Source organism: Myripristis murdjan, chromosome 18 (assembly GCF_902150065.1).
Source record: "Myripristis murdjan chromosome 18, fMyrMur1.1, whole genome shotgun sequence".
Lineage (NCBI taxonomy): Eukaryota > Metazoa > Chordata > Actinopteri > Holocentriformes > Holocentridae > Myripristis > Myripristis murdjan.
In genome coordinates this window covers 5,636,407-5,661,351 of record NC_043997.1, presented here as the reverse complement: position 1 = coordinate 5,661,351, position 24,945 = coordinate 5,636,407, and the positions used below count along the sequence as shown (strand labels likewise).

Below are 24,945 nucleotides of genomic sequence, written 5' to 3'. Positions count from 1 at the left end.
AGCAAGTGGGGGTTCGGGGTTTTGATGAGAGAGAGCAGCAGAGGGTGCATTGTTTGGATGGCTGAGAAGTGTGTCTGAGAAAGCAGGCCTGTAGCTCCAGCTTTGACTCCTCTGTCCATTTCTTCACCGTCCTCACTACAGGCTTAGCAGATTTTCTTCCTTAAGGATGGAATGTCTGAGTTTTTAGAACCGAGAAGCAGCAGTTCTTTTATTTTGTTTGCCAGAGAGCGGACATTTGCCAAATGGGTAGAGGGGAGCGTAGTGCATAATCCCCGCATTGATTAGTTTAATTACTGGACTTGCATTAACAGGTTTAGTTCAAACTTGTCAGCTATGAAGCAGATTTTCAGCTCAAAGCGACATGTCTGTCAATCTCTTTGCACAAAATAAAAGAGTGATAATAATTTAAAAAAAAAACTATCATCATCAAGCTCTCTCTCTCAGATGTCATAATCCTGAATATAAGATCCCACTCTGCCCCCCTGCAGTAAATCGGATCAGCTGTAACTTATATCATAACACTTTGTAGGATCCAGGTTTCCAGGCCTGGATCTTACAAATGTGTCCTGTTTATCACCTTAGTGACCACATGGAATGACACCTGAATAAACATTTGCAAAGTGTTTGCTAACCACATAGTCTCTACAGTGCACTTACTCACAGGGTGTGGAAAGTGTATATAAATCCATGACAAAACCCTCTGCAGAAAAACTCTAGCTTCCCTCCAACTCCCTGAGTGGTCATTCAGCCACACTCAGCCATGACTGAAGCCAGATACGTTGGTTTTGATGCTAATATTTTCTAAACTATATTTAGTAGCTAGACCCATACATGTCTGGATAGAATAGCATTACGTGAAGGACCAAAGGACACAGGGACTTTTGCAGAGATGTTACACAAACGGAAACGGATGTCAAAAATGCGGTAACTGGACTGGGCTGTTGGTTTGTGGAGAATTTAAATGTCTTAAGTTGTAAATATCACATCAAGGTCTCTCAACCCGACCACAAATAAAAAATAAATAAATAAATCAGTATATAGTTACACTGAAGCACTTCTGAAGAAACGACTTCAGGACAGTTTCAATGAATATTTTATTAACATATATACACATACAGTATATAGACAAAAGTATTGGTCCACCTCCATGTTTGACCTCCAGGAGATTCTCTGACCTCTCATTCTAAATCCAGAAGAGCCTTTGTGAGTTCAGACACTGATGTTGGACCAGAGGGCCCGGCTCACAGTCTGCGGTCTAGTTGATCCCAAAGGTGTTGGATGGGGTTGAGGTCGGGGCTCTGTGCGGGCCGCTCAAGTTCTTCCACACCAAACTCAGCCGGCCATGCCTTTATGGAGCTGCTTTGTGCACTGGGGCTCAGTCATGCTGGGAAAGAAAAGGGCCTTCCCCAAACTGTTCCCACAAAGCTGGAAGCAGAGAATTGTCCAAAATGTCTCGGTGAGCTGAAGCATGAAGCTTTCCCTTCACTGTTGAACTGTTCACCATTAACACATTAAAAATGTCCCCTAATAGAGTCAAGTGTGTAACCACTGAAAAACATCCACGTGTCTGAAAACAGAATTCCACCAAAAAAAAAAAAAAGAAATGCTGAGTTCCTGCCCAGGACTTTAAATGACATGTGACAGAAAATCAAACCGACTTGGGAACAGAAACTTAACTTTGAGCCAAACAGCAGCAACAAGAATTGCTCTCTTGCATGAGCCTGCAGTAACACAAGATGTGTGTGAGCAGTGTTCAGACGTGGCTGCATCTCCAACTGCAACACTGACTGACGAGGGTTTGACTTGACTCGTCCTGGGCGATGGACTCTCAGCAAGTCTCTGCCTTATTGTCCTGTTGAATAGTCCAGCTGAAGCAGCAGCTCTGCAGCTCCAGCTCTGCGGCTCTTACCATCACACTTGTGCTGTTTAAGATGTCCAGATGTTCTCCTACACACACTGCAGCTGAACGGTCTCTCCAGTGTGGAATCTCATGTGCTTGACTAAGATACGCTTTTCTGAAAAGCTTTTGTCACATTCTGAGCAGCTAAATGGTTTCTCTCTTGTGTGTACTCTCATGTGTCTTTGTAAGACACGCTTATCTGAAAAGCTTTTGTGACATTCTGAGCACCTAAATGGTCTCTCTCCCGTGTGAACTCTCACGTGTACTTTTAAATAAGTTTTATCTCTAAAACTTTTATGACAAACTGAGCAGCTGAATGGTTTCTCTCCTGTGTGGACTCTCTGGTGTCTGTTGAAGTCACATTTCTTTGAAAAACTATGACTGCAAAATGAGCAGCTGAATGGTTTCTCTCTAATGACAGATCTGCCAAGGCTGACAAGGACTTCACTCACTGAGGATGAACGTGACTGAGCTTCTCCAGCCTCCTCCATGTCATCTTCACTGTCATCAGCCTCAGAGTCAGAGGAGTGTGAGGAGAGGAGCTGGCCATTACAAGCTGGTTGGAGATCAACAGCTGGATCTACATTCCCGGCCGGTTCCTCTCCAGCAGCTTCTGTTTCCATCTTTACAGTGGAGCTGCTGGCCGGAGGCTCTGCCTCTCTGCTCTCTTCAGTTTGGCTTTGATGAAGCTGTGAGGGCCCAGCTTCCTCTTCATCATCTTCACTCTTCAGAGTAACAGCGGTGAGTGGGAACTTGATATCTTGAAGCTGCTCTGCCTCCTGACTGGCCCAGAGCTCCTGCTGCTCCTCTTTAACGTGTGGCGGCTCTGGCTGCTCCTGGTCCACACTGGGCCTCCACTCCTGCTTCTCTTCTTTATACACCAGCAGCTGCTTGGGCAATACTGAAACACACACACACACACTTTAATAGAACCTTAACTGGAAGGTGCACACCAAATGCAAAACTGAGTTGTTGGACCCTTTTAGGGGCTACGATAAAATACAAGCTACTATGTGCATCAAAGACTCTGTGAGCTCCTCAATTTTTTCTGAATTTTTACAAACTAAAAAGCAGTTTGGAAATAGCCCTATGGTTTATGGGCACACATGGATCTTGAGGTGTTTTTTTATTTTATAAAAACACTGATTATTGGGAATTTGGATAAAACAGGTTTTAATTTTGAAAAAAAAAAAAAAAGTGAGTTAAATTACAAAATCTGAAGGTATATCATTATAGGCCAAGGTCTTGGCTGTTCAGCAATGTACCGGTGCAACCTCCTCATTTTGCATTTTTTTTCCCATAAAATAGGCATTTTTCCAGTTATTAGGCTACTTTGTTTTTGTCAACACCGTCACTGTAATGTTTTTTTTTATTTGAAAAACATATATTTATATTAAAGAGACTAATACTTAAATAATTCAATGGCACCAAAAAAACATATTGTACGTATATTCATTTAAAACAAATATAACTGCCTCTGACGGTGGTGACAGTGGCCTCATTACAACATACATTTCCAAAATTTATACCACTTAAATCAATGGCTTCTTGCTTAACAACTTCCTTTAACTATTTGGTACAAAAAATAACAATCCTGAGCACCTCCACAGCCAAATGTTGTGAAAAGGATCTCTTGAGCTTCAGCCAGCGGGATGGTTCCCATAGTTACGGCAGGACAGCCTCTCTACAGACGCTTTGCCCAACAGAGGAGCAGCTGTAGCACTCGGCTGCAGAACAGAGCATTTCAGGAGATCCTTTGTCTCCATGGCAATCAGACTCTTTACCAGACACATACATATAATGCCCCTGCCACATCCTTACTTATGCAATCGACTACAGTATTTTTAAAACTCTATTCATTTTTTCCTTTAAGGTTGGCAAAGGCAAAAAACACACAAACTTGGAGAACCAACAGTAATTTAAAAAAAAAAAAAAAAAATTGATAGTTCACAATTAAATGCTGTTCAATCTGGTTTAAATAGCTTTTTCATTCAATACTTTTACATCTAATCCTACATTAAGTTGAATCCTGTAGCACCAAAACTTTAAAGTCAACATGCAGGATTAACTGTAAACTAACACTTGAGGAGAGTTAACTTTTTTAATGGCTTCCTTTTCAGATTCTTTTGGTGGTTTCAACTGAGTTTCATTATGCTGTTGCATTGGACCAAAAGACTTTGATCTTCTATCATTTCTTCATTTTGCCAAAAGAGAAGAAAGTCAAGCTTCTCTGTGGAGCCATCATGACAAGGAGAACTAACTACTTCTTAGCCAGCTAACATCTGTGTCAAGGAATACAAAGCAACCTAAAGTTCGGGTTTTTCTTATATATTTTTATATATATATATATATATATATATATATATATTAAGTTACACCGTTGTTGCTGTGTTGTTTTCAAGCAGTATTATTATTATTATTATTTTTATTTTTTATTTTTTTTGTTAAATATCAGTTTGTGTCAACTCTCTTCTGAAATGGTTTGTAGTGATCACCTGGTTGGTTAAAAAAAAAAAAAATCAGCTGAGGTCATAGGATTAGCTGTAAAAAAAAAAAAAAAAAAGTTAATGGTGGAAGATAGAAAACAAACAAACAAAAAACTCCACGTGCTCCCCAGCGGGATTAGCTTGTGTGCTAACGGCTAACTGACTGAGCTGCTGCTTTAAGAAAGTGAGTTTAAACCCTGGTTATCACTAATCGATACTGAATCGATATTGTGATCTGATGAGGAGTCTTTGCCTCGCAACTTGAAAACAGCGTTAGCAGCTATGCTAACTGTTAGCTGCTAGCCTAGCTCGACCTGCAGGGTTATTCCAGATTATATCCAGCTGCGCCTCAAACTTTGGTGGAAAAAAAATCTTGTGAAGCGGACAAACCTATCGGGTACGGCCAGGCTCCGGGGTGTAAAACCGCGTCCAGCAGCTTCCTCTGTCGCTCGTTGTCTTCTTTCAAACGGGAGATCTGCTTCTTGTAGTCCGCCAGCGCTCCGTCCATCAGCTCCGAGATCCGAGCGGCAGCCGCATCTTGACGCCGCCGGACCAGCGAGCTCAGCTCCTGCAGCTCCGACATCCTGCTGCACCGAGCTGCTCCTCAGCCTGCAGAAGTGTGGACACCGAGCAGCATGCAGGGGGATTATGGGACAGAGAGAGAGGGAGAGAGAGAGAGAGAGAGAGAGAGAAAGAGAGAGAGAGAGAGTGGGGGAGAGAGAGAGGAAGAGGAAGAAAGAGAGAGGGTCACGTGAGGAAAAGCTCAAAATACGTCACGTGATTCAAGGAAATTTCACATAGTTGGACATTTGAGAGCACAAATGCTGTTAACATTTTTGGCAATTAGTTGTCAGTGCAAGAATTTTTATAATTCACCTGCACATCATAGATGAGTCTGTTGTTATATCAATACAGTTACATAAAAAAAAAAAAAAAAAAAAAAAAAAAAACTTGTTAGTATTTCAGGATTAGTGTGAACAGCTCATGCTGTACTTGCTGACATTCGGTATTTTAGGCTCGTGTTGACTACATTAATAGTGTTGAAACCGCGCATGACAGTGATAGGGAAATTAAATTTAACAGAAATCAGTAGTTTTTAAAGTTAAATTAAAAATCATTTGTATGTTGGTTTGGTGGGCGGTCACTGAAAGACAACAACAGGCCTCATCAAGGTCTGCTCCAAGATTATTAGTTTAAAGACTAGCCCTGCGTTCCAAATCGCATACTTTTTACTTTTAGTATGTACTGCAGCTGCCCTTACAAAGTATGTAGTTTAGTATGTATTGGAACATACTAATTCTTTTTTTCCCTACTAAATAGTATGGTAGTATGGGTATTGGAACGCAGGGTAGAGTTCACGAAAGGACATGTGGTTTACTTACTGCCCTCAGGGCGGCGCTATTATACAACAAGGACAAAAACAAATCACTATTCACACCCTTTTATTCCTTCTTCTATCAGGCTGATAAATGCCAAATATCAAGAGTAGCTCTATCCTTCTATATTTAAAGGTATATTTGTCTTTTATATTATATTTGTCCTTCCATCTCACATGTATTTATTTGTTAGATATGTACATGAGAGAGCTTTTGATGTACACCATGTGCTGTGCTGCTGCGGAACAGTTGATTGCTGTTTCTGTGTAGTACTATATTGCATTGTGATTTGATTTGAAATTGTAAATTATAAGGACTGGAGACTGCAAACTGAATTGCCCATTTGGGGATAAATAATGTTGTCCTGGTTCTGATTCTGATAAAGCTCACCAAAATGCGCCTAAAACTGTTTCTTTGTCTTCTTGGAAACCAAAGAGAAGGGAGTGTAATGAGATAGATTACAGTTCATGTGATTTCCTTCAGGGGGGCAGAGTGAGAGCTTTTACTCAGTATTATGACATCTGAGAAAGAGAGAGAGAGAGAGAGAGAGAGAGAGAGAGAGAGAGAGAGAGAGAGTCACATGAGCTAAAAAGTAGAAATTTTGAACTGGAAATTAATATTAGTAAATCAGAAATCAAGAATATAATTAAACAAAGATTGAGGAGTAGAGGGCAAAAGCAATGGGAGGAAGACAGGGCAGGGCGGTGGTTTTACACAATACAAAGGGAAGTGGGAGGAATGAGAGCTACAGGACGGAACAGAAGAGAGGAAACAATAATATCAAGACACAATACAGGGGAATGTGGGCAACAAGAAACTATAGAACATGCAATGATACATTGTCAAGGGATATGAAATAAACAGACAATAAAATACCATTTGACATCAGGACAATATTACAACAACAGTCAGGGAATAAGAGTTATGAGTTTATGTTTGAGTTTTTGAGAAGGAGTGATTTAACAGGGAGGATATAACTTCTGGTTATTTATTTATTTATTTAATTTTATGGGGAGGTAGTCATAGTGATCCACACTCCAGACTAGTAGGTGGCGGTAATGCTGCAATTCAATGTTTGCCAGCCGCCGTTAAAACTCAAGAAGAAGAAGGAAGAAGAAGAAGAAGAAGAAGAAGAAGAAGAAGAAGAAGAAGCAGCATTTTGAACTTCTGCTCACGTGACACTCTCCCCCACATGCTGCTCGGTGTCCAGACTCCCGCAGACTGACGAGGACGTTTGTGCAGCAGGATGTCGGAGCTGCAGGACGGAGCGCTGGCGGACTACAAGGAGCAGATCTCCCGTTTGAAAGAAGACAACGAGCGACAGAGGAAGCTGCTGGACGCGCTTTTACACCCCGGAGCCCGGCTGTTCCCGACAGGTTTGTCCACTTAACAGGACTTTTTTTTTTCCACCAAAGTTTGAGGCGCAGATGGATAACCCTGCAGGTCGAGCAAGGCTAACAGCTAACAGTTAGCATGGCTGCTAACGCTGATTTCAAGTGAGATGGCTCACTGGCTCACAAGACTCGATATCGATTAAATATCGATTAGTGATAGAGTTTAGGCTCCCTGCCTTAAATACCCTATGGCAGGGGTCTCAAACTCGTGCCATGGAGGGCCAAGAGGCTGCAGGTTTTCATTCCAACCAACAACTCCACCAGGTGATTTCACTGATTAGTCCCGCCTCTCTGTTTGGGGGTAGGGTGATCAGTGCCAAGACTGTAGGCACAGGGTCAACACATGAGGTAGTGGAGTTGCATTCAGTGACAGTCTTACAAAGCTCAGATAATGTTATGCTGGTGAATATCCCCATGGTTACATCCCAGAATTTTATGAGATCACCTGCGTTTGCATCAGTGTCTGGATTAACAGGAATAGTAGTTCCAATTGATGTTATTTTGTTATTGAAGAACAGTGCAAGTTCTTCACATCTAGATGCAGAGGACTGTGGTGAAGTGGGAGCAGTGTTGAGTAGCTGGTCAATAGTGGAGAACAATATTCTAGAGTTTCCTGAATTCTCTGTAATAATCTTCGAAAAATAGTTCATTCTTGCCAGACGTATTTGCTGCTTAGAAGTTCACCAATCTGACTGAGCTTGAACTTGGCAGACATGATTAGCTCCTTAGTGGGTGACTGTGGTGGTGATTGCGGTCCAGGACGTGAGTGCGACATGGGTGAAGAGAGGGCATGTTGGGCCCCTTGACGGGATAAACTCGTCCTCTGTAGGCCTTGAGTGATGTGAAGGAGGGGATCAGGTGAGGGGGAAAAGGTGTTGCACTGTCCTGTGTGCCTTGCCAGGTGGGGGTGTGTGCAGGGGGGAGGGGGAAGAGAGACTCTCCCATTGAAAAGTCTAATTGACGTTGCACGCTGTCATTGGCAGTCAACGTTTGGATTTGAATGGCAGCCGTCAATGGCAGCCAATGACTTAATGTGTGTGTGTGTGTCTGTGTATGTGTGTCTGTGTATGTGTGTCTGTGTATGTGTGTCTGTGTGTGTGTGTGTGTGTGTGTGTGTTTCAGTGTTGCCCAAGCAGCTGCTGGTGTGTAAAGAAGAGAAGCAGGAGTGGAGCCCCAGTGTGGACCAGGAGCAGCCAGAGCCGCCACACGTTAAAGAGGAGCAGCAGGAGCTCTGGGCCAGTCAGGAGGCAGAGCAGCTTCAAGATATCAAGGTCCCATTCACCGTTGTCACTGTGAAGAATGAAGATGATGAAGAGGAAGCTGGGCCCTCACAGCTTCATCAAAGCCAAAGTGAGGAGAGCAGAGAGGCAGAGCCTCCGGCCAGCAGCTCCACTGTAAAGATGGAAACAAAAGCTGCTGGAGAGGAACCGGCCAGGAACGTAGATCCAGCTGCTGATCTCCAACCAGCTAGTAATGGCCAGCTCCTCTCCTCACACTCCTCTGACTCTGAGACTGATGACAGTGAAGATGACATGGAGGACATGGTGAACCAAAACACAAGAGGGAAACAGTGGAAGTGCTTTGCTGGTGGTTCAAGCTTTAAACAAAGACAGAACTTAGATATGAACATGATGATGCACAAGAGAGAGAAACCATTCAGCTGCTCATTTTGTGGCAAACATTTTTCAGCGAAAAGGGACTTAAACAGACACATGACAGTCCACACAGGTGAGAAACCATTTAGCTGCTCAGTTTGTCATAAAAGTTTTAGTGATAAAACTTACTTAAATGTACACATGAGAGTTCACACAGGAGAGAAACCATTTAGCTGCTCAGTTTGTCATAAAGGTTTTAGCGATAAAACTAACCTAAAAGTACACATGAGAGTCCACACAGGAGAGAAACCATTCAGCTGTTCGGATTGTGACAAAAGTTTTATAGACAAACAACACTTAAAGACACACATGAGAGTCCACACAGGAGAGAGACCATTTAGCTGCTCAGTTTGTCATAAAAGTTTTAGATATAAAGCTTCTGTAAAAGTACACATAAGAGTCCACACAGGAGAGAGACCATTTAGCTGCTCAGAATGTGACAAAAAATTTTCAGATAAGCGTGTCTTACACAGGCACATGAGAGTCCACACAGGAGAGAGACCGTTCAGCTGCACTGTGTGTGGGAGAAGTTACAGCTACTCTGGACATCTTACACGGCATAAGTGTGATGGTAAGAGCCGCAGAGCTGGAGCTGCAGAGCTGCTGCTTCAGCTGGACTGTTCAACAGGACAGTAACGCAGAGGACTTGCTGAGAGTCCATCGCCCAGGACGAGCAAAGTCAAACCCTCGTCAGTCAGTGTTGTGGTTGGAGATGCAGCCACGTGATCTCACAAATTTTCCTCTGGATTTAGAATGGGAGGTCAGAGGAGCTCCTGAAGGTGGAGGTGGACCAATATATTTGTGTGTGTGTGTGTGTGTGTGTGTGTGTGTGTGTGTGTGTGTGTGCGTGCGTGCGTGCGTGCGTGCGTGCGTGCGTGCGTGCGTGCGTGCGTGCGTGCGTGCGTGCGTGCGTGCGTGCGTGCGTGCGTGCGTGCGTGCGTGTGTGAGAATAAAATCTTCATTGAATCTGTACTGAAGTCATTTCTCCAGACATGTTTCAGTGTAACTGCATATACTGATACTTTTTTTTTCTCTGGTGGGGGTGAGAGACCTGTTGATGTGATATTTACAAGTTGGGACATTTAAATTCTCCACAAACCAACAGCCCAGTTCAGTTACCACATTTTTGATATCATACCCATTTGTGTAACATCTCTGCAAAAGTCCCTGTGTCCTTTGATCCTTCTCAAAATGCTATTCTATCCGGACATAAATGGGTGTACCTACTAAATATATTTTAGAAAATATTACCTTTAAGAACAACGTATCTGGCTTCAGTCATGGTTACGTGTGGGGTCAATGGCCACTCAGAGAGTTGCAGGGAAGTTTTTCTGCAGAGGGTTTTGTCATGGATTTATATACACTTTCCACACCCTGTGAGTAAGTACACTGTAGAGACTATGTAGTTCACAAACACTTCAGGTTTCTAAATCACGTAACTTACATATGATCTTTATTTCTCTGTCTTGTCAATCTGTTTATTAGTGTATGTATTAAGTAGGTAAGCAAATTTTATTTATAGAGCAGTTTTCACAGCCAGAGTCACAAAGTGACTGGTGAGTATTAGAACTTGGCTTCACTCACACATGAATGGGATTTTTATGGTGTGTTGTCAGTATAAACCATTGTGGATTTCTACTCATAAAGGTGCACCAGGGAGCACCAGAGCTAGAAGGAGTTAGGAAATACTAGGATCCAAATGCAAGAGAGTCAGGCAGAGCAGTGTAAATACACTTTTTTTTTTTTTTTTTTTTTTTTTTTTTTTACTAAAATATAAGTATTGACCAAAAGGTTTGGGTACATCAAAAAAAAAAAAAAAAAAAGTTTAGAAAAACTGATGATCTCACAAGAGACTAGATCAGAGGTCAGTGACCTTTACTATCAAAAGAACCATTTCACCAACAGAACATATTTGATAACACAGCTTGTAAAGCTTGATATATGTTAATACTAGCATACTGTTAATACAGCATACACTGAAGCAAAAAGAAAACATATTGCTGCTGAACAAGGCGCTGTCCGTGGTGCTGGATATGAAGGTAATCAGGTTGTGGTCCATGGTGCTGATTATAGTGGTGGACTGGGTGCTGTCCATGGTTCTGGACACGGAGGCGGTCACGGTGCAGCCCGTGGTGCTGGACATGAATGATTAGGGTGGTGGACATTCTGATGGTCACGGGAGCCCGGTGCAGTGGCAGACCCACAGACAATCTCTGTGGCTAGGTGCGGCTCCCTGGCTGAGCCGGCGGAAATGTATCTCTATCCTCAAAACAAAAAATCCAGCACTAATTATCTTCTCCTCAAAAATGTTTTTTTAAATTGTAAGATATGTTTTTCAAATCCACATGATCCACTGTGTAAATCAGACAGCTTCAGAGCTGCTGTAAGGTGGTTGTCTTTTTTTTTGTCACTTTTTTCACAGAGCCAGGCTAACAACTTCCATAGACTTCAAGTCTTTATGCTAAGTTAACATCAGCCATGAATAGCCTTTCTCCATTTTATATGGTGGTGATCTATCGACCGCCTGGTCCTTATTCTCAGTTTTTAGATGACTTTGGTGAATTTTTGTCAGGCTTAGTTACCCATTCTGAACAGATCTTGGTTTTTGGAGATTTTAATATCTGTATAAATAAGGCTGATGATCCACTGAGTAAAGCATTTTCAAATCTTATTGATACATTTGGATTTACTCAGTCTGTTCAAGAGGCAACTCATTGCAATGGTAATATCCTTGATCTGGTCTTGTTTAAAGGGATTGCTGTTTCTGATCTGACTGTCTTATCAGCCACCTCTGCTGTGTCAGATCATTTTCTTATTAAATTTGAGGCATCACTGGCCTGTCTTGTTAGTGGTGGCACAGATGTAATCACTAGGCGCCATATTGGTCCCTCTGTTGTTGCTGCGTTTAGCCAGCAGTTGCCTGGAGTTTTAGCTCATCACTTACAGCAGATGATTTTCTGGACTTTTTTAGTAACAAGGTTGAGGAAATCAGGCAAAAAATTTATTCTGAATCCGCTGCAGCTCCTGCGGACTCATTGGTAGTCGCTAGCTCACCAACAGTCCTTATTATCTCGGTTTTTGAGGCTGACTCACTTGATACCTTATCTAAGCTTGTGATAGCCTCTAAACCGACAACCTGCTTTCTTTATCCGCTACCTGCCAAGCTTTATAAAGAATCCTGGCCTTTACTGGGCTCTACAATGCTAGATATTGTTAATTTATCTCTTAGTACTGGCATTGTGCCCAGCAGCTTTAAGACAGCTGTGGTCAGACCGCTTTTAAAGAAACCACATCTTGATTATAGTTCCTTAAATAGCTATCGCCCAGTTTCCAATCTCCCGTTCATGTCTAAAGTGCTTGAGAGAGTTGTATTTCAACAACTCTCCACCCATTTGGCAGTGAATCAGCTGTATGAGCCTTTCCAATCAGCTTTCAGGGCCTGTCACTCCACTGAGACAGCACTTACTAGAGTTGCCAACGATCTTCTGTTGGCTATTGATGTGGACTGCTTCTATTACTGGACCTCAGTGCAGCCTTTGATACTGTTGATCACTGCATTCTATTAGATAGACTAACAGAATTTTGGTGTCACTGGCCTGGCTCGTGCATACTTATCTGAAAGAACACAGTGTGTCATGTACAATAATACTAGATCCAAATTCTCCAATGTTAAATGCGGGGTACCTCAGGGCTCAGTCCTGGGTCCTCTCCTCTTTTCCCTGTACATTTCGCCACTTGGACAAATTATACGTAGCCATGGTATTAATTTCCATTGTTATGCTGATGATACTCAGCTATATTTGCCCATAAAGGCTGATGATCCCACAGAGATCAATAGATTAGAGGTCTGTCTGGCTGTGGTAAAAAATTGGATGTCACTAAATTTCCTACTATTAAACTCAGATAAAACTGAGATGTTAGTAGTCGGCCTTCCCAGACATAGACACTGTTTTGAACAGTTCTACTTGACAACTGTGTGAGTTCACAAAGTGTGGCAGCCAAAAATCTCGGTGTTACTTTTGATCCCTGCTTATCCTTTGACAGGCACATCAAGGATATCACCAAGACCGCCTGTTATCACTTACGTAATATAGCACAAATTCGGTCTTCCCTGTCCATGGCTGACACAGAGACCTTAATTCATGCATTTGTTTTAGCCAGACTTGATTACTGCAATGTTCTGTTTTCAGGTCTCCCACAGGCCAGCACCAAAAGTCTCCAGATGGTTCAAAATGCTGCAGCTAGGGTCTTAACTAGAACAAGAAAATTTGATTATATTACTCCAATTCTTGCCTCCCTTCATTGGCTTCCTGTGCATATTAGATCTGACGTTAAGGTGCTTCTGTTAACCTACAAAATCTTAAATGGGTTTGCCCCATCCTATCTTTCAGATCTCCTTTACACCTTAGTGACTTTGTATTATGCATGTATATCTTTTGTTGTTGTTTTCTGTGTTTACAACATCTATTGCACGTCTGTCTGTCCTGGGGAGGGATAGGTAGATAGATAGATAGATAGATAGATAGATAGATAGATAGACTTTATTGATCCCTCCTCTGTTGCTCCCCTGAGGTTTCTTCCCATTTTTCTCCGTTAAAGGTTTTTTTTTAGGGAGTTGTTCCTCATCCGATGTGAGGGTCTAAGGACAGAAGATGTTCTATTTTTCTGTAAAGCCCTTTGAGACAAATTTGTAATTTGTGATTCTGGGCTATACAAATAAATAAAATTGAATTGAATTGAAATTGAACATGAAATGCTTTCCATTAATTATGGCTTAAGGAATTATGGCTTCATAATAAAATACAAACTGGCCTATTTTTTAAGATTACACTTTGCAGCTATAGGTTTTCTTTTTGCTTCAGAGAATGCTTTATTTATTTAACAGTATGCTAGTATTAACATATATCAAACTTGATAAGCTCCAGAAGAGTTTCCTTTAGAAGAGAGGGGGGGTTGGGTTAATCTATAAATCCATGGCAAAACCCTCGGCAGAAAAACTCCAGCTTCCCTGCATCTCGCCGAGTGGTCATTCAGCCCACACATAACCACAACTGAAGCCAGCTACATGTAATCAAAGCTAATATTTTCTAAACTATATTTAGTAGCTAGACCCATACATGTCCAGATAGAACAGCATTTTGGGAAGGATCAAAAGACACAGGGACTTTGGGAGAGATGTTACAAAAATGGGTTCGATTTTTTAAAAAATGCAGTAACTGGACTGGGTTGTTGGTTTGTGGAGAGTTTAAATGTCCCAAGTTGTAAATATCACATCAAGAGGTCTCTCACTCTCACCACCAGAGAAAAAAACCCCCAAAAACAAATCAGTATATGCAGTTACACTGAAACACATCTGGAGAAATGACTTAAAGACAGATTCAATGAAGATTTTATTGACATATATACACAAACACAGTATATGAACAAAAGTATTGTTCCACCTCTACCTTCCACCTCCAGGAGATTCTCTGATCTCTCATTCTAAATCCAGAAGAGCATTTGTGAGGTCAGACACTGATGTTGGACCAGAGGGCTCAGGTCACAATCTCCGTTCTGGTTGATCCCAGAGTTGTTGGACGTGGTTGAGGTCGGGGCTCTGTGCGGGCCGCTCAAGTTCTTCCACACCAAACTCAGCCAGCCATGCCTTTATGGGGCTGCTTTGTGCACTGGGGCTCAGTCATGCTGGGACAGAAAAGGACCTTCCCCAAACTGGTCCCACAAAGCTGTATGCAGAGAATTGTCCAAAATGTCTCGGTGTGCTGAAGCATTAAGATTTCCCTTCACTGTTGAACTGTTCACCATTAACATGTTAAAAATGTCTCCCGTTAGAGTCAAGTGTGTAACCACTGTACAAAATCCACGTGTGAAAACAGAATTCCATCAAAGAATAAGAAATGCTGAGTTCCTGCCCGTGACGTTAACTGACATGTAGCAGAAAATCAAACCGACATGGGAACAGAAAATTGACTTTGAGCCAAACAGCAAAAACAAGATTTGCTCTCTTACATGAGGCTGCAGTAACACAAGATGTGTGTGAGCAGTGTTCAGACGTGGCTGCATCTCCAACTGCAACACTGACTGACGAGGGTTTGACTTTACTCGCCCTGAGTGATGGACTCTCAGCAAGTTTTCTGCTTTATTGTCCGGTTGAACAGTCCAGCTGAAGTAGCAGCTCTGCAGCTCTTACCATCACACTTATACTGTTTAAGATGTCCACACTGGCTGTAACTTCACTCAGACACACTGCAGCTGAGCGGTCTCTCTTCTGTGTGGACTTTCATGTGCCTTTGTAAGACACGCTTATCTGAAAATCTTTTGTCACATTCTGAGCAGCTAAATGGTTTCTCTCCTGTGTGGAGTCTCATGTGTACTTTTACAGAAGGTTTATCTTTAAAACCTTTATGACAAACTGAGCAGCTGAACGGTCTCTCTTCTGTGTGGACTTTCATGTGCCTTTGTAAGATACGCTTATCTGAAAAGCTTTTGTCACATTCTGAGCAGCTAAATGGTTTCTCTCCTGTGTGAACTCTCATGTGTACTTTTACAGAAGGTTTATCTCTAAAACCTTTATGACAAACTGAGCAGGTGAACGGTCTCTCTCCTGTGTGGACTCTCAAGTGCCTTTCTAAGATACGCTTATCTGAAAAACTTTTGTGACATTCTGAGCAGCTAAATGGTTTCTCTCCTATGTGGTTTCTTATGTGTCTGTTTAAGCTCCTTTTATGTGAAAATCTAAGAGCACAAAATGGGCAGCTGAATGGTTTCTCTCTCTTGTGCATCCTCATGTGCTTATTTAACTTCTGTCTCTTTTTAAAGCTTGAACCACAAACATGGCACTTCCACTGTTGCACTCTTGTGTTTTTGTTCACAGAGGAGGAAGATGGTTTCTCTATAACATCAGATCTGCCAAGGCTGACAAGGACTTCACTCACTGAGGATGAACCTGACTGAGATTCTCCAGCCTCCTCCACGTAATGTTCACTGTCATCAGTCTCAGAGTCAGAGGAGTGTGAGGAGAGGAGCTGGCCATTACTAGCTGGATGGAAATCAGCAGCTGGATCTACGTTCCTGGCCGCTTCCTCTCCATCATCTTCACTCTTCACAGTGACATCGGTGAATGGGAACTTGATATCTTGTAGCTGCTCTGCCTCCTGACTGGCCCAGAGCTCCTGCTGCTCCTCTTTAACGTGTGGCGGCTCTGGCTGCTCCTGGTCCACACTGGGGCTCCACTCCTGCTTCTCTTCTTTATTCAGCAGCAGCTGCTTGGGCAACACTGAAACACACACACACACACACACACACACACACACACACACACACACACACACACACACACACACACACACACACACACACACACACACACACACACACACACACACACACACACACACACACACACACACACACACACACACACACACACATTAAGGAAACCATAACTGGAAGGTGTACACCAAATGCAAAACTGAGTTGTTGAACCTTTTTTGGGCTACGATTAAAATGCAAGCTACTACGTGCATCCAAGAATCTGTGAGATGCTTAACTTTTTCTAAAATTTTACAAACTAAGAGGCAGGTTGGAAATAGCCCTGTTGTTTATGGGCACACATAGATCTTGAGATGTTTTTTTCATTTTATAAAAGAAATCAGGCAGTGACCAATAGATCCCTATAAACATTTAAGCAAATATGTTGGGGGCACCAGGGGGGCCTCCTGGGACTTTCACGAAGACAGAGGAGCAGCCATCCTGTCTGGAAGGTCCACCTCCACAGCCAAATGTTATGAAAAGGATCTCTTGAGCTTCAGCCAGCGGGGTGGTTCCCACAGTTACGGCAGGACAGCCTCTCCACAGACTCTTTGCCCAACAGAGGAACAGCTGTAGCACTTGGCTGCAGAACAGAGCATTTCAGGAGATCCTTTGTCTCCATGGCAATCAGACTCTTTACCAGACACACATATAATCAGGGGTGCCGTATATGGGGGAAAAGTTAGGACAATTCCAAGGGCTCTTGCCTGACAGGGGCCCCCAAAAATAAGCAAAAACTAAGACACAATTATTAAACCATCATCGAGTAAATTTACACTACTCACAAAAAGTTAGGGATATTTGGCTTTTGGGTGAAATTTATGGAAAATGTAAAAAGTTCACGCTACAGTGATATTATATCATGAAAGTAGGGCATTTAAGTAGAAGCATACACTGGTGATTTCCTCATCTCAAACAATTTCTTGAAACAAAAGCCAACAACAGTGGTGGATATACCACAACAAAAAATGTCAGTGTCAATAACTTGTCATGTGCCCTTGAGCAACAGTTACAGCTTGACAACGACGTCTCATGCTGATCACAAGTCGACTTATTGTCTGCTGAGGCATGGCATCCCACTCTTCTTGAAGGGCGGCCCTCAGGACATTGAGGTTCTGGGGTACAGAGCTCCGAGCCTCTACACGGCGACTCAGCTGATCCCATAGGTTTTCTATGGGATTCAGGTCTGAGAAAGTGCAGGCCACTCCATTTGAGGTACCCCAGTCTCCAGCAGCCGTTCCCTAATGATACGACCTCGATGAGCTGGAGCATCAAACACCTGATGTGAATTTTGATTTTTTTTGTTAAAGTCCTTGTTAGAAAACAGCAACTTGTGCAAAAAGTACTGAAAGATTGAACAGTTGGACATGCGCATTCAAAAGTTTACAGAAGGTCACATTAAGTTCACCTGTAAAGGTTATAATGCATTTTAGGTTCATCCTGAAATTTCACCCGAAAGCCCAATATCCCTAACTTTTTGTGAGTAGTGTATATATATTTTTTTTCATGTGGCCCAAAATTCCTGGCGGCGCCCCTGCATATAATGCACCCGCCACATCCTTATTTATGCAGTCAACTACAGTATTTTTTAAACTCTATTCATTTTTTCCTTTGAGGTTGGCAAAGGCAAAAAAACACACAAACTTGGAGAACCAACAGTAATTTTTACACAAAATTAGGTTGTTTATAATTAAAAGCTGTTAAATCTGGTTTAAATAGAAAAATAGATTCACTTAAAAAAAAAAAAAAAAAAATTCATTTGTTCTACCTCTAATCTTACATTAAGTTGAATCCTGTAGCAGCAAAACTTCAAAGTCAACTTTAAGTCATGATGCAGGATTAACTGTAAACTGACACTTGAGGAGAGTTAACTTTTTTAATGGCTTTCTTTTTGGATTCTTTTGGTGGATTCAACTGAGTTTCATTATGCTGTTGCATTTGACAAAAAATAGTTTGATCTTCTATCATTTGTTCATTTTGCCAAAAGAGAAGAAAGTAGAGCTTCTCTGTGGAGCCATCATGACAAGGAGAACTAACTACTTCTTAGCCAGCTAACATCTGTGACAAGGAATACAGAGTAACCTAAAGTTCAGGTTTTTCTTTTATAGAGAATGCGAAGTTACCTCACACCACTTTGCACTTTGGGGCGTTGGCGTCATTTTTGAAGGAATGTGAATGTAAAGTAAAGGATTGGGAAAACGAACAAGAAGAACATGAGAAACAATAAGAGCTAGGGGAGAAGAACAAAACAAAAAAGAGATGGAGAAGGAAAAAGAAAATGAAGGAGGACCCTACTACGACAAACTCAAATTAAAGGCGAAGCAAAGTTACACAGAGAAACTGCAAGTTATTAACAGTGTTGATCCATACGATTTGATGACCAGTAGTCCAGCAGCACACTCAGTACTGCAGATTTGCCACCAGCTTCATGGAGATCTGCATATAAGTGTTTGATTTCCAAAGGTGTAGGTGATGCTGTGCTGATTTTCCTGGAAGTCCTCAAGCCAGGCCTGTCAGTCTCGCCATCCAGGAGTCAAGTCAAGTCAAGTCAAGGTAACTTTATTATCCCCAATGGGGCAATTTGTTGTGCAGCCAGCAGAGAGAACACTCCTCCATACATACATGGACATACAACTCATCGAGACAGTGGACATGATAAATAAATACAACATAAAGAAAAAAAAAAAAAAAAAACAATAAAACCAATGCAAACCAATGAACCATACTAGTTAAAAAACAGCCATGTGATAGTGTTTAAAAAACTAGTGACAGTGGGTATAAAAGAGTTCTTGTGTCTGTTGGTCTTACATCTTTTTGATACAAATCTACGGCCGGACGGAAGCAGTGTGAACTCTGAGTGTAGGGGGTGACTAGGATCATCTAGGATTGATCTGGCTTTCTTAATGGCTCTATTTTTGTAGGGTGGATGGCAGGTCATTTAGGGTAGACCCAGCAATCTTGCTACACTCATGCACAATGCTCTGCAGACGTTTTTTTTGTTTTTTAAAGTTAAAAACCCGTACCAGCAGATAAAAGAAAAGGTAAGAACAGAGTCTGTTCAGGGATCCAGTATGCAGGTTTGTCTGTGACTGTCTTCACTTCTCTGCACAGAACAGTCACTTCCACTTTGAAAAGCGTGTTCTCGTAGTTCTCCGGCTTTTGAATTAGCAAATCTTGCACCCATCCACTGCTGAACTGCTCATGGGCTTCTAAAGATTTATAGGTTTTGAATTCTTTTAACGTATATGCTCTCAGTCCAAAAACGAGATGGTTCACAATGTCTGGAAAAGTCAGTGGAGGGAGTACATCAAGGTCTTGAATCCAGCCCTTGGTCGTCAAAACATATGGATCAACACCATTAACTTGCAGTTTCTCTGTGCACCTTTGCTTCGCATTTAAGTTGAGTTTGTCAAAGTAGGGTCCTCCTTCGTTTTCTTTTTCCTTCCCCATCTCTTTTTATTCTTTCTTATTCTTCCCCAATCCTTTTGTTTACATTCATGTACCTTCAAAAATGGCGCTGACACCCAAAATTCAAGTCTCTCAAATGTCAACTCTCTTCTGAAATTGTTTGAAGTGATCGCCTGGTTGGTAAAGAAAAAAAAAAAAAAAAAATCAGTTGAGGTCATAGGATTAGGTGTAAATAAGGTTATGATGGCAGATTATATATCTATATCTATATCTATCTATATCTATAAAATAAAAAATAAAAAATAAATAAATAAAAAACTGCATATGCTCACCAGCAGAGTTAGCTTGTGTGCTAACGGCTAACCGACTGAGCTGCATCTTGAAGGAAGTGAGCTTAAACTCTGGCTATCACTAATTGATACTGAATCGATATTGTGATCTGATGAGGCCTTATGACGTCAAGTGTCAAAAATGAATTCAGCATCCTCTAAAACCACTCCCATATTGTAGAAATTGGCCACACAGAACAAAGTATATTGTCAATATGGACGATTATGCAAATTGACCAACATATGCAAATTAGCATCCAGCTGTTTCTGTATACTGGGGACCTGTACTTAACATTTCTGCAATAAAACGTTGGTTTACTCAACATTTCCGGGTTCACAATGGGGCTCTATGGGCTGGCTACTAGACTAGAGTCTTTGCTTTGCAACCTGAAAACAGCGTTAGCAGCTATGCTAACTGTTAGCTGTTAGCGACCTGCAGGGTTATATCCAGCTGCGCCTCAAACTTTGGTGGAAAAAAAAACCCTATAAGCCGGCAAACCTGTCGGGAACAGCCGGGCTCCGGGGTGTAAAAGCGCGTCCAGGAGCTTCCTCTGTCGCTTGTTGTCTTTTTTCAAACGGGAGATCTGCTTCTTGTAGTCCGCCAGCGCTCCGTCCATCAGCTCCGAGATCCGAGCGGCAGCCGCAGCCTGACGCCGCCAGACCAGCGAGCTCAGCTCCCGCAGCTCCGACATCCTGCTGCACCGAGCTGCTCCTCAGACTGCAGGAGTCTGGACATCAAGTAGCGAGAGAGAGAGAGAGGAGTACAAAATGCATCACGTTGAAGAATCACGTGACGCATTTTGAACTCTTGCTCACGTGACCCTCTCTCTTTCTTCCTCTTCCTCTCTCTCTCTCCCCCACTCTCTCTCTCTTTCTCTCTCTCTCTCCCTCTCTCTCTGTCCCATAATCCCCTGCATGCTGCTCGGTGTCTACACCTCTGCACGCTGAGGAGCAGCTCGGTGCAGCAGGATGTCGGAGCTGCGGGAGCTGAGCTCGCTGGTCCGGCGGCGTCAGGATGCGGCTGCCGGTCGGATCTCGGAGCTGATGGACGGAGCGCTGGCGGACTACAAGGAGCAGATCTCCCGTTTGAAAGAGGACAACGAGCGACAGAGGAAGCTGCTGGACGCGCTTTCACACCCCGGAGCCCGGCTGTTCCCGACAGGTTTGTCCGCTTCACATGATTTTTTTTCCCAACAAAGTTTGAAGCGCAGCTGGATATAATCTGGAATAATCCTGCAGGTCGCTAACAGTTAGCATAGCTGCTAAATAGATTGATAGATATACTTTATTGATCCCAGCCAGGGAAATTCTCTAACGCTGTTTTCAGGTTGCAAGGGATAGACTATAGTCTAGTAGCCAGCCCACAGAGCCCCATTGTGAACCCGGTGTTACGGATTAACTGGTTTCCATGTTAACTGGTGACCTTTTGTTTGTAAACGTCGGGCGTTTCTCGTGGCAACAGTAGGTGTTCTAATCACGGCGAGGGGACGTAGCTGACCTCGCGAACGCCTGAATGACTATTATTAAATCTCTCATAATTTTCTAGACTTGGCTAACTATCTGCTCAACTTAGCTTGTTGGTGGTTCATGTGGTTTAGTGAAACGGTGGGATCAGAAATCTACTCCATATTTTGCTTTATTTTCTTCAAAATAAAAAAAAATATCCACCCGGGGTTCGATACCGGGTGTGAAACCTAAAGGAAGCAAGTCATTTAAGTAGACCACTAGACTAGCGTACCTGTTGCACGCTACGTCTGACAATATAACATATGTCAGTCAATAACAACTACACGGCCTCCTCCAGGTCCTGTATACTTACTGAAAAACCTTTAATAAAAGCTTAAAGTCTACACTTCAATCACGTCTTGATTACTCAATTTCAAATCCACTGTGGTGGTGTGCAAGGGCAACATTATGAACAGGGGCGCCGTATATGGGGGAAAAGTTAGGACAATTCCAAGGGCCCTTGCCTGACAGGGGCCCCAAAAAATAGGTAAAAACTAATATAAAATTATTAAACCATCATCGAGTAAATATCTATATATTTTCTTTATCATGGGGCCCAAAATTCCTGGCGGTGCCCCTGATTATGAATATTGTTTATCTGTCCAAATACTTGTGGACCTAACAGTAAACAAGTAAATAACGGTTTGCACATAAATTCATCGTTTACTCTGAAAACATTGCAGATATTTATTTTGTAAAAAAAAAAAAATAACACACACACACAAAAGTATTTAATGTCAGGCAAAAACAACCACACAGCCTCTTGCTGTTTGCCAGATTAACTTGTGACTGCTGTTTATAAACTATAGTGACTACAATGAATTTGTTACATTGCAACATGCATACAGCTGGCCCTGCAGTTTACAATACAAATCGATTCCCCAGTGGATGCAACAACTGCAAACAGTTGTTTCACGTGGTTTTATGGGATTACTTAGCCTTCATGATCAAATTTGATGCTGTCCTTTTTATAAAGTGTTGGATACAGTTGTTGCATCCACTGGGGAACTCTATTGAAACTCTGAAACTTTGTTTCCCCCCCTCAAAGAATCTGAAAAGGAAGCCATTGAAAAAAAAAAAGTCAGTTTACAGTTAATCCTGCATCATGACTTAAAGTTGACTTTAAAGTTTTGCTGCTACAGGATTCAACTTAATGTAGGGTTAGAGGTAAAAGTATTGAATTTTTTAAAAAAAAGTGAATCTATTTTTCTATTTAAACCAGAATTAGCAGCTTTTATTTGTAAGCTAATTTTGTTTACAATTTTCTCTTGGTTCTCCAAGTTTGTGTGTTTTTTGCCTTTGCCGACGTTAACAGCAAAAACAAATAGAGTTTATAAATAGTCTGTTTGCTTAAATGTGTCTAGGGGTCTGTTGGTCGCTGCTTGATTTCTATCATAAAACGAAAAAAAAAACAAAAAAAAAAACAAAAAAACATCTCTATATCCATGTGTGCCCATAAACCATATAGGGCTATTTTAGTGATTAAAACTGCCCAAAACATCATTGGTACCCATCTACCAAGCATCAGTGATATCAGGGAGGTGAGGTGCCTGCGCAGAGCCAAAAGGTGGGTGTTGTCTTTTAGCGCAGAGCTAAAAGACAACACCCACCCCAGCCACAGCCTGTTCACCCTGCTGCGTCAGGCAAAAGGTACAGAAGTATCCGCTGCCGTACCACCCGACTACAGAGCAGCTTCTTCCCTCAGGCTGTGAGACTACTTAATGCACCATCTGCACTCTAGGGCTGAACGATTTGGGAAAATAATCTAATAGCGATTTTTTTTCCCCCCAATATTGCGATTGCGATTTAATATGTGATTTTTTATTTTATCCTCTTTTCCAACCCAAAAATCGTAATGATTGATTTAAATTTGGCCAACACAATATTACAGATACATTTTGTATACAATGTTCTTTCCCATAGGCTGGGCCAATTTGTTAGAATTAAATTAAAAGATGTATGACTTGAAATAAATGACATTTTTATTTCACTGCTCATTACAGAATACAGAAACATGAGAACAACAAATCTGTGGTTTTGCCACTGTGCATTTAAGTAATTTAAACAAAGTCACTGTAAGAAAAAGGTAGTGTAAAAACACAAGGCATGCACTTTTTAAACACTGTGCAAAATTTACAGTCTTAAGAAAAAAAATAATAAATTAAAATTATATGTATCTTACTGCTCCCAAGTCAGTAACACACTCACACACGACATGATAACTTAACATTGGCAAGATGCAATGTGTGCCCAAAACACTGGAGCCTCATCCGTTGTCTGTCCTGATACAGACATGTTTTTCCTCGTGGAGATCCCAGCTGTTGCGCAATGGCCTCTGGCTCAACGGAGCAGTCAGAAACTGACACAAGTGAGACTAGTCTCGAAGAGGAACAGCACGTCGGTGGTGTGGAATTATTTTGGTTTCAAAGAAGATGTTGCGCAGCGGCAGGTGTTGTGAAGAACATGCCGTGCTACCGTTGCTACTTCACAGGATAACACTACGAACTTGTTCCAGCACTTAAGAAAATACCGCAAAACCATATATGACAGTTGTCTGGCCAAAATGCCGAGCACCAGTGCGCCTGGCAAGCCAAAAACCTCAAGACAGGGATCACTGGCCGAAATGTTTGAAAGTGTCACCCCGTGAAGTAGCAGCGGTAGCACAGCATGTTCTGCAGCACAACACCTGCCACTGAGCAACATATACAGCTCCACTCGCTGTAGCTCGCGTCTCGTGACCAACTTATAATCACGCAAGTTGCAGTTAGGAAATCGCGTTTTATCATATCGCGATATTATCGCAAATGCAATTAATCGTTCAGCCCTACTGCACTCCTCCATGTTTAATAATTTTATTTTTTATACAATCAATTAATCAATCAAGAGGGAACCATATTTTAATTTCATTATACAACCTGTTGTATAATGACCAATAAACTTCCTTGTATACTTGTACCCTTGTATTTCCAAGCTGCCTCTTTGTTTGTAAAATTTCACAAAAAGTTCAGCAGCTCACAGAGTCTTTGATGGACATAGTAGCTTGTGTTGTATCATAGCCCCTAAAAAGGTCCAACAACTCAGTTTTGCAATGGGTGTCCACCAGTGTGTGTGTGTGTGTGTGTGTGTGTGTGTGTGTGTGTGTGTGTTTCAGTGTTGCCCAAGCAGCTGCTGGTGTGTAAAGAAGAGAAGCAGGAGTGGAGCCCCAGTGTGGACCAGGAGCAGCCAGAGCCACCACACGTTAAAGAGGAGCAGCAGGAGCTCTGGGCCAGTCAGGAGGCAGAGCAGCTTCAAGATATCAACGTCCCATTCACCATTGTCACTGTGAAGAATGAAGATGATGAAGAGGAAGCTGGACCCTCACAGCTTCATCAAAGCCAAACTGAGGAGAGCAGAGAGGGAGAGCCTCCGGCCAGCAGCTCCACTGTAAAGATGGAAACAGAAGCTGCTGGAGAGGAATCGGCCAAGAACGTAGATCCAGCTGCTGATTTCCAACCAGCTTGTAATGGCCAGCTCCTCTCCTCACACTCCTCTGACTCTAAGACTGATGACAGTGAGGATGACATGGAGGACACGGTGAACCAAA

General features: G+C 42.2%; 2 protein-coding genes and 1 pseudogene across 6 annotated transcripts; 2 read left to right on the top strand and 1 right to left on the bottom strand.

The window, feature by feature from the left end:
• Positions 1-1,352: 1,352 nt before the first annotated feature.
• Positions 1,353-20,612, bottom strand: LOC115376885 (zinc finger protein 501-like). 4 transcript variants are annotated; one of them, XM_030076706.1, is made up of 3 exons: positions 20,356-20,612; positions 15,891-16,084; positions 1,353-2,607 (listed from the first exon to the last, which is right to left on the bottom strand). In XM_030076706.1, exons 1-3 carry the CDS (start codon positions 20,546-20,548, stop codon positions 1,948-1,950), a joined length of 1,047 nt encoding a protein of 348 aa, XP_029932566.1. In that variant the 5' UTR covers positions 20,549-20,612; the 3' UTR covers positions 1,353-1,947. The 4 variants fall into 4 exon arrangements, with proteins under 4 accessions (XP_029932566.1, XP_029932565.1, XP_029932567.1 ...); XM_030076705.1 differs by lacking the exon at positions 15,891-16,084 and having other exon boundaries at positions 1,353-2,801; XM_030076707.1 differs by lacking the exons at positions 15,891-16,084; positions 20,356-20,612 and adding an exon at positions 4,777-5,026 and having other exon boundaries at positions 1,353-2,801.
• LOC115376883 (zinc finger protein OZF-like) lies at positions 6,904-9,702 on the top strand. 2 transcript variants are annotated; one of them, XM_030076702.1, is made up of 3 exons: positions 6,905-7,138; positions 8,279-8,884; positions 9,285-9,417. In XM_030076702.1, the coding sequence occupies exons 1-3, from the start codon at positions 7,009-7,011 to the stop codon at positions 9,290-9,292; spliced, it is 744 nt and encodes a 247-aa protein (XP_029932562.1). In that variant the 5' UTR covers positions 6,905-7,008; the 3' UTR covers positions 9,293-9,417. The 2 variants fall into 2 exon arrangements, with proteins under 2 accessions (XP_029932561.1, XP_029932562.1); XM_030076701.1 differs by having other exon boundaries at positions 6,904-7,138; positions 8,279-9,702.
• Positions 20,613-20,748: 136 nt separating the features above from the next.
• Positions 20,749-24,945, top strand: part of LOC115376874 (gastrula zinc finger protein XlCGF57.1-like) — a 42,760-nt pseudogene continuing 38,563 nt past the window's right edge.

What these genes read in the sequence shown, in the direction of transcription:
- LOC115376883 (XM_030076701.1), top strand. Translation starts at nt 7,009, where the DNA reads ATGTCGGAGCTGCAGGACGGAGCGCTGGCGGACTACAAGGAGCAGATC. An exon ending in AGCCCGGCTGTTCCCGACAG is followed by an intron (nt 7,139 to 8,278) that starts GTTTGTCCACTT and finishes TGTGTGTTTCAG; the next exon opens with TGTTGCCCAAGCAGCTGCTG.
- LOC115376885 (XM_030076704.1), bottom strand. Translation starts at nt 20,548, where the DNA reads ATGTCGGAGCTGCGGGAGCTGAGCTCGCTGGTCTGGCGGCGTCAGGCT. An exon ending in AGCCCGGCTGTTCCCGACAG is followed by an intron (nt 16,085 to 20,355) that starts GTTTGCCGGCTT and finishes TGTGTGTTTCAG; the next exon opens with TGTTGCCCAAGCAGCTGCTG.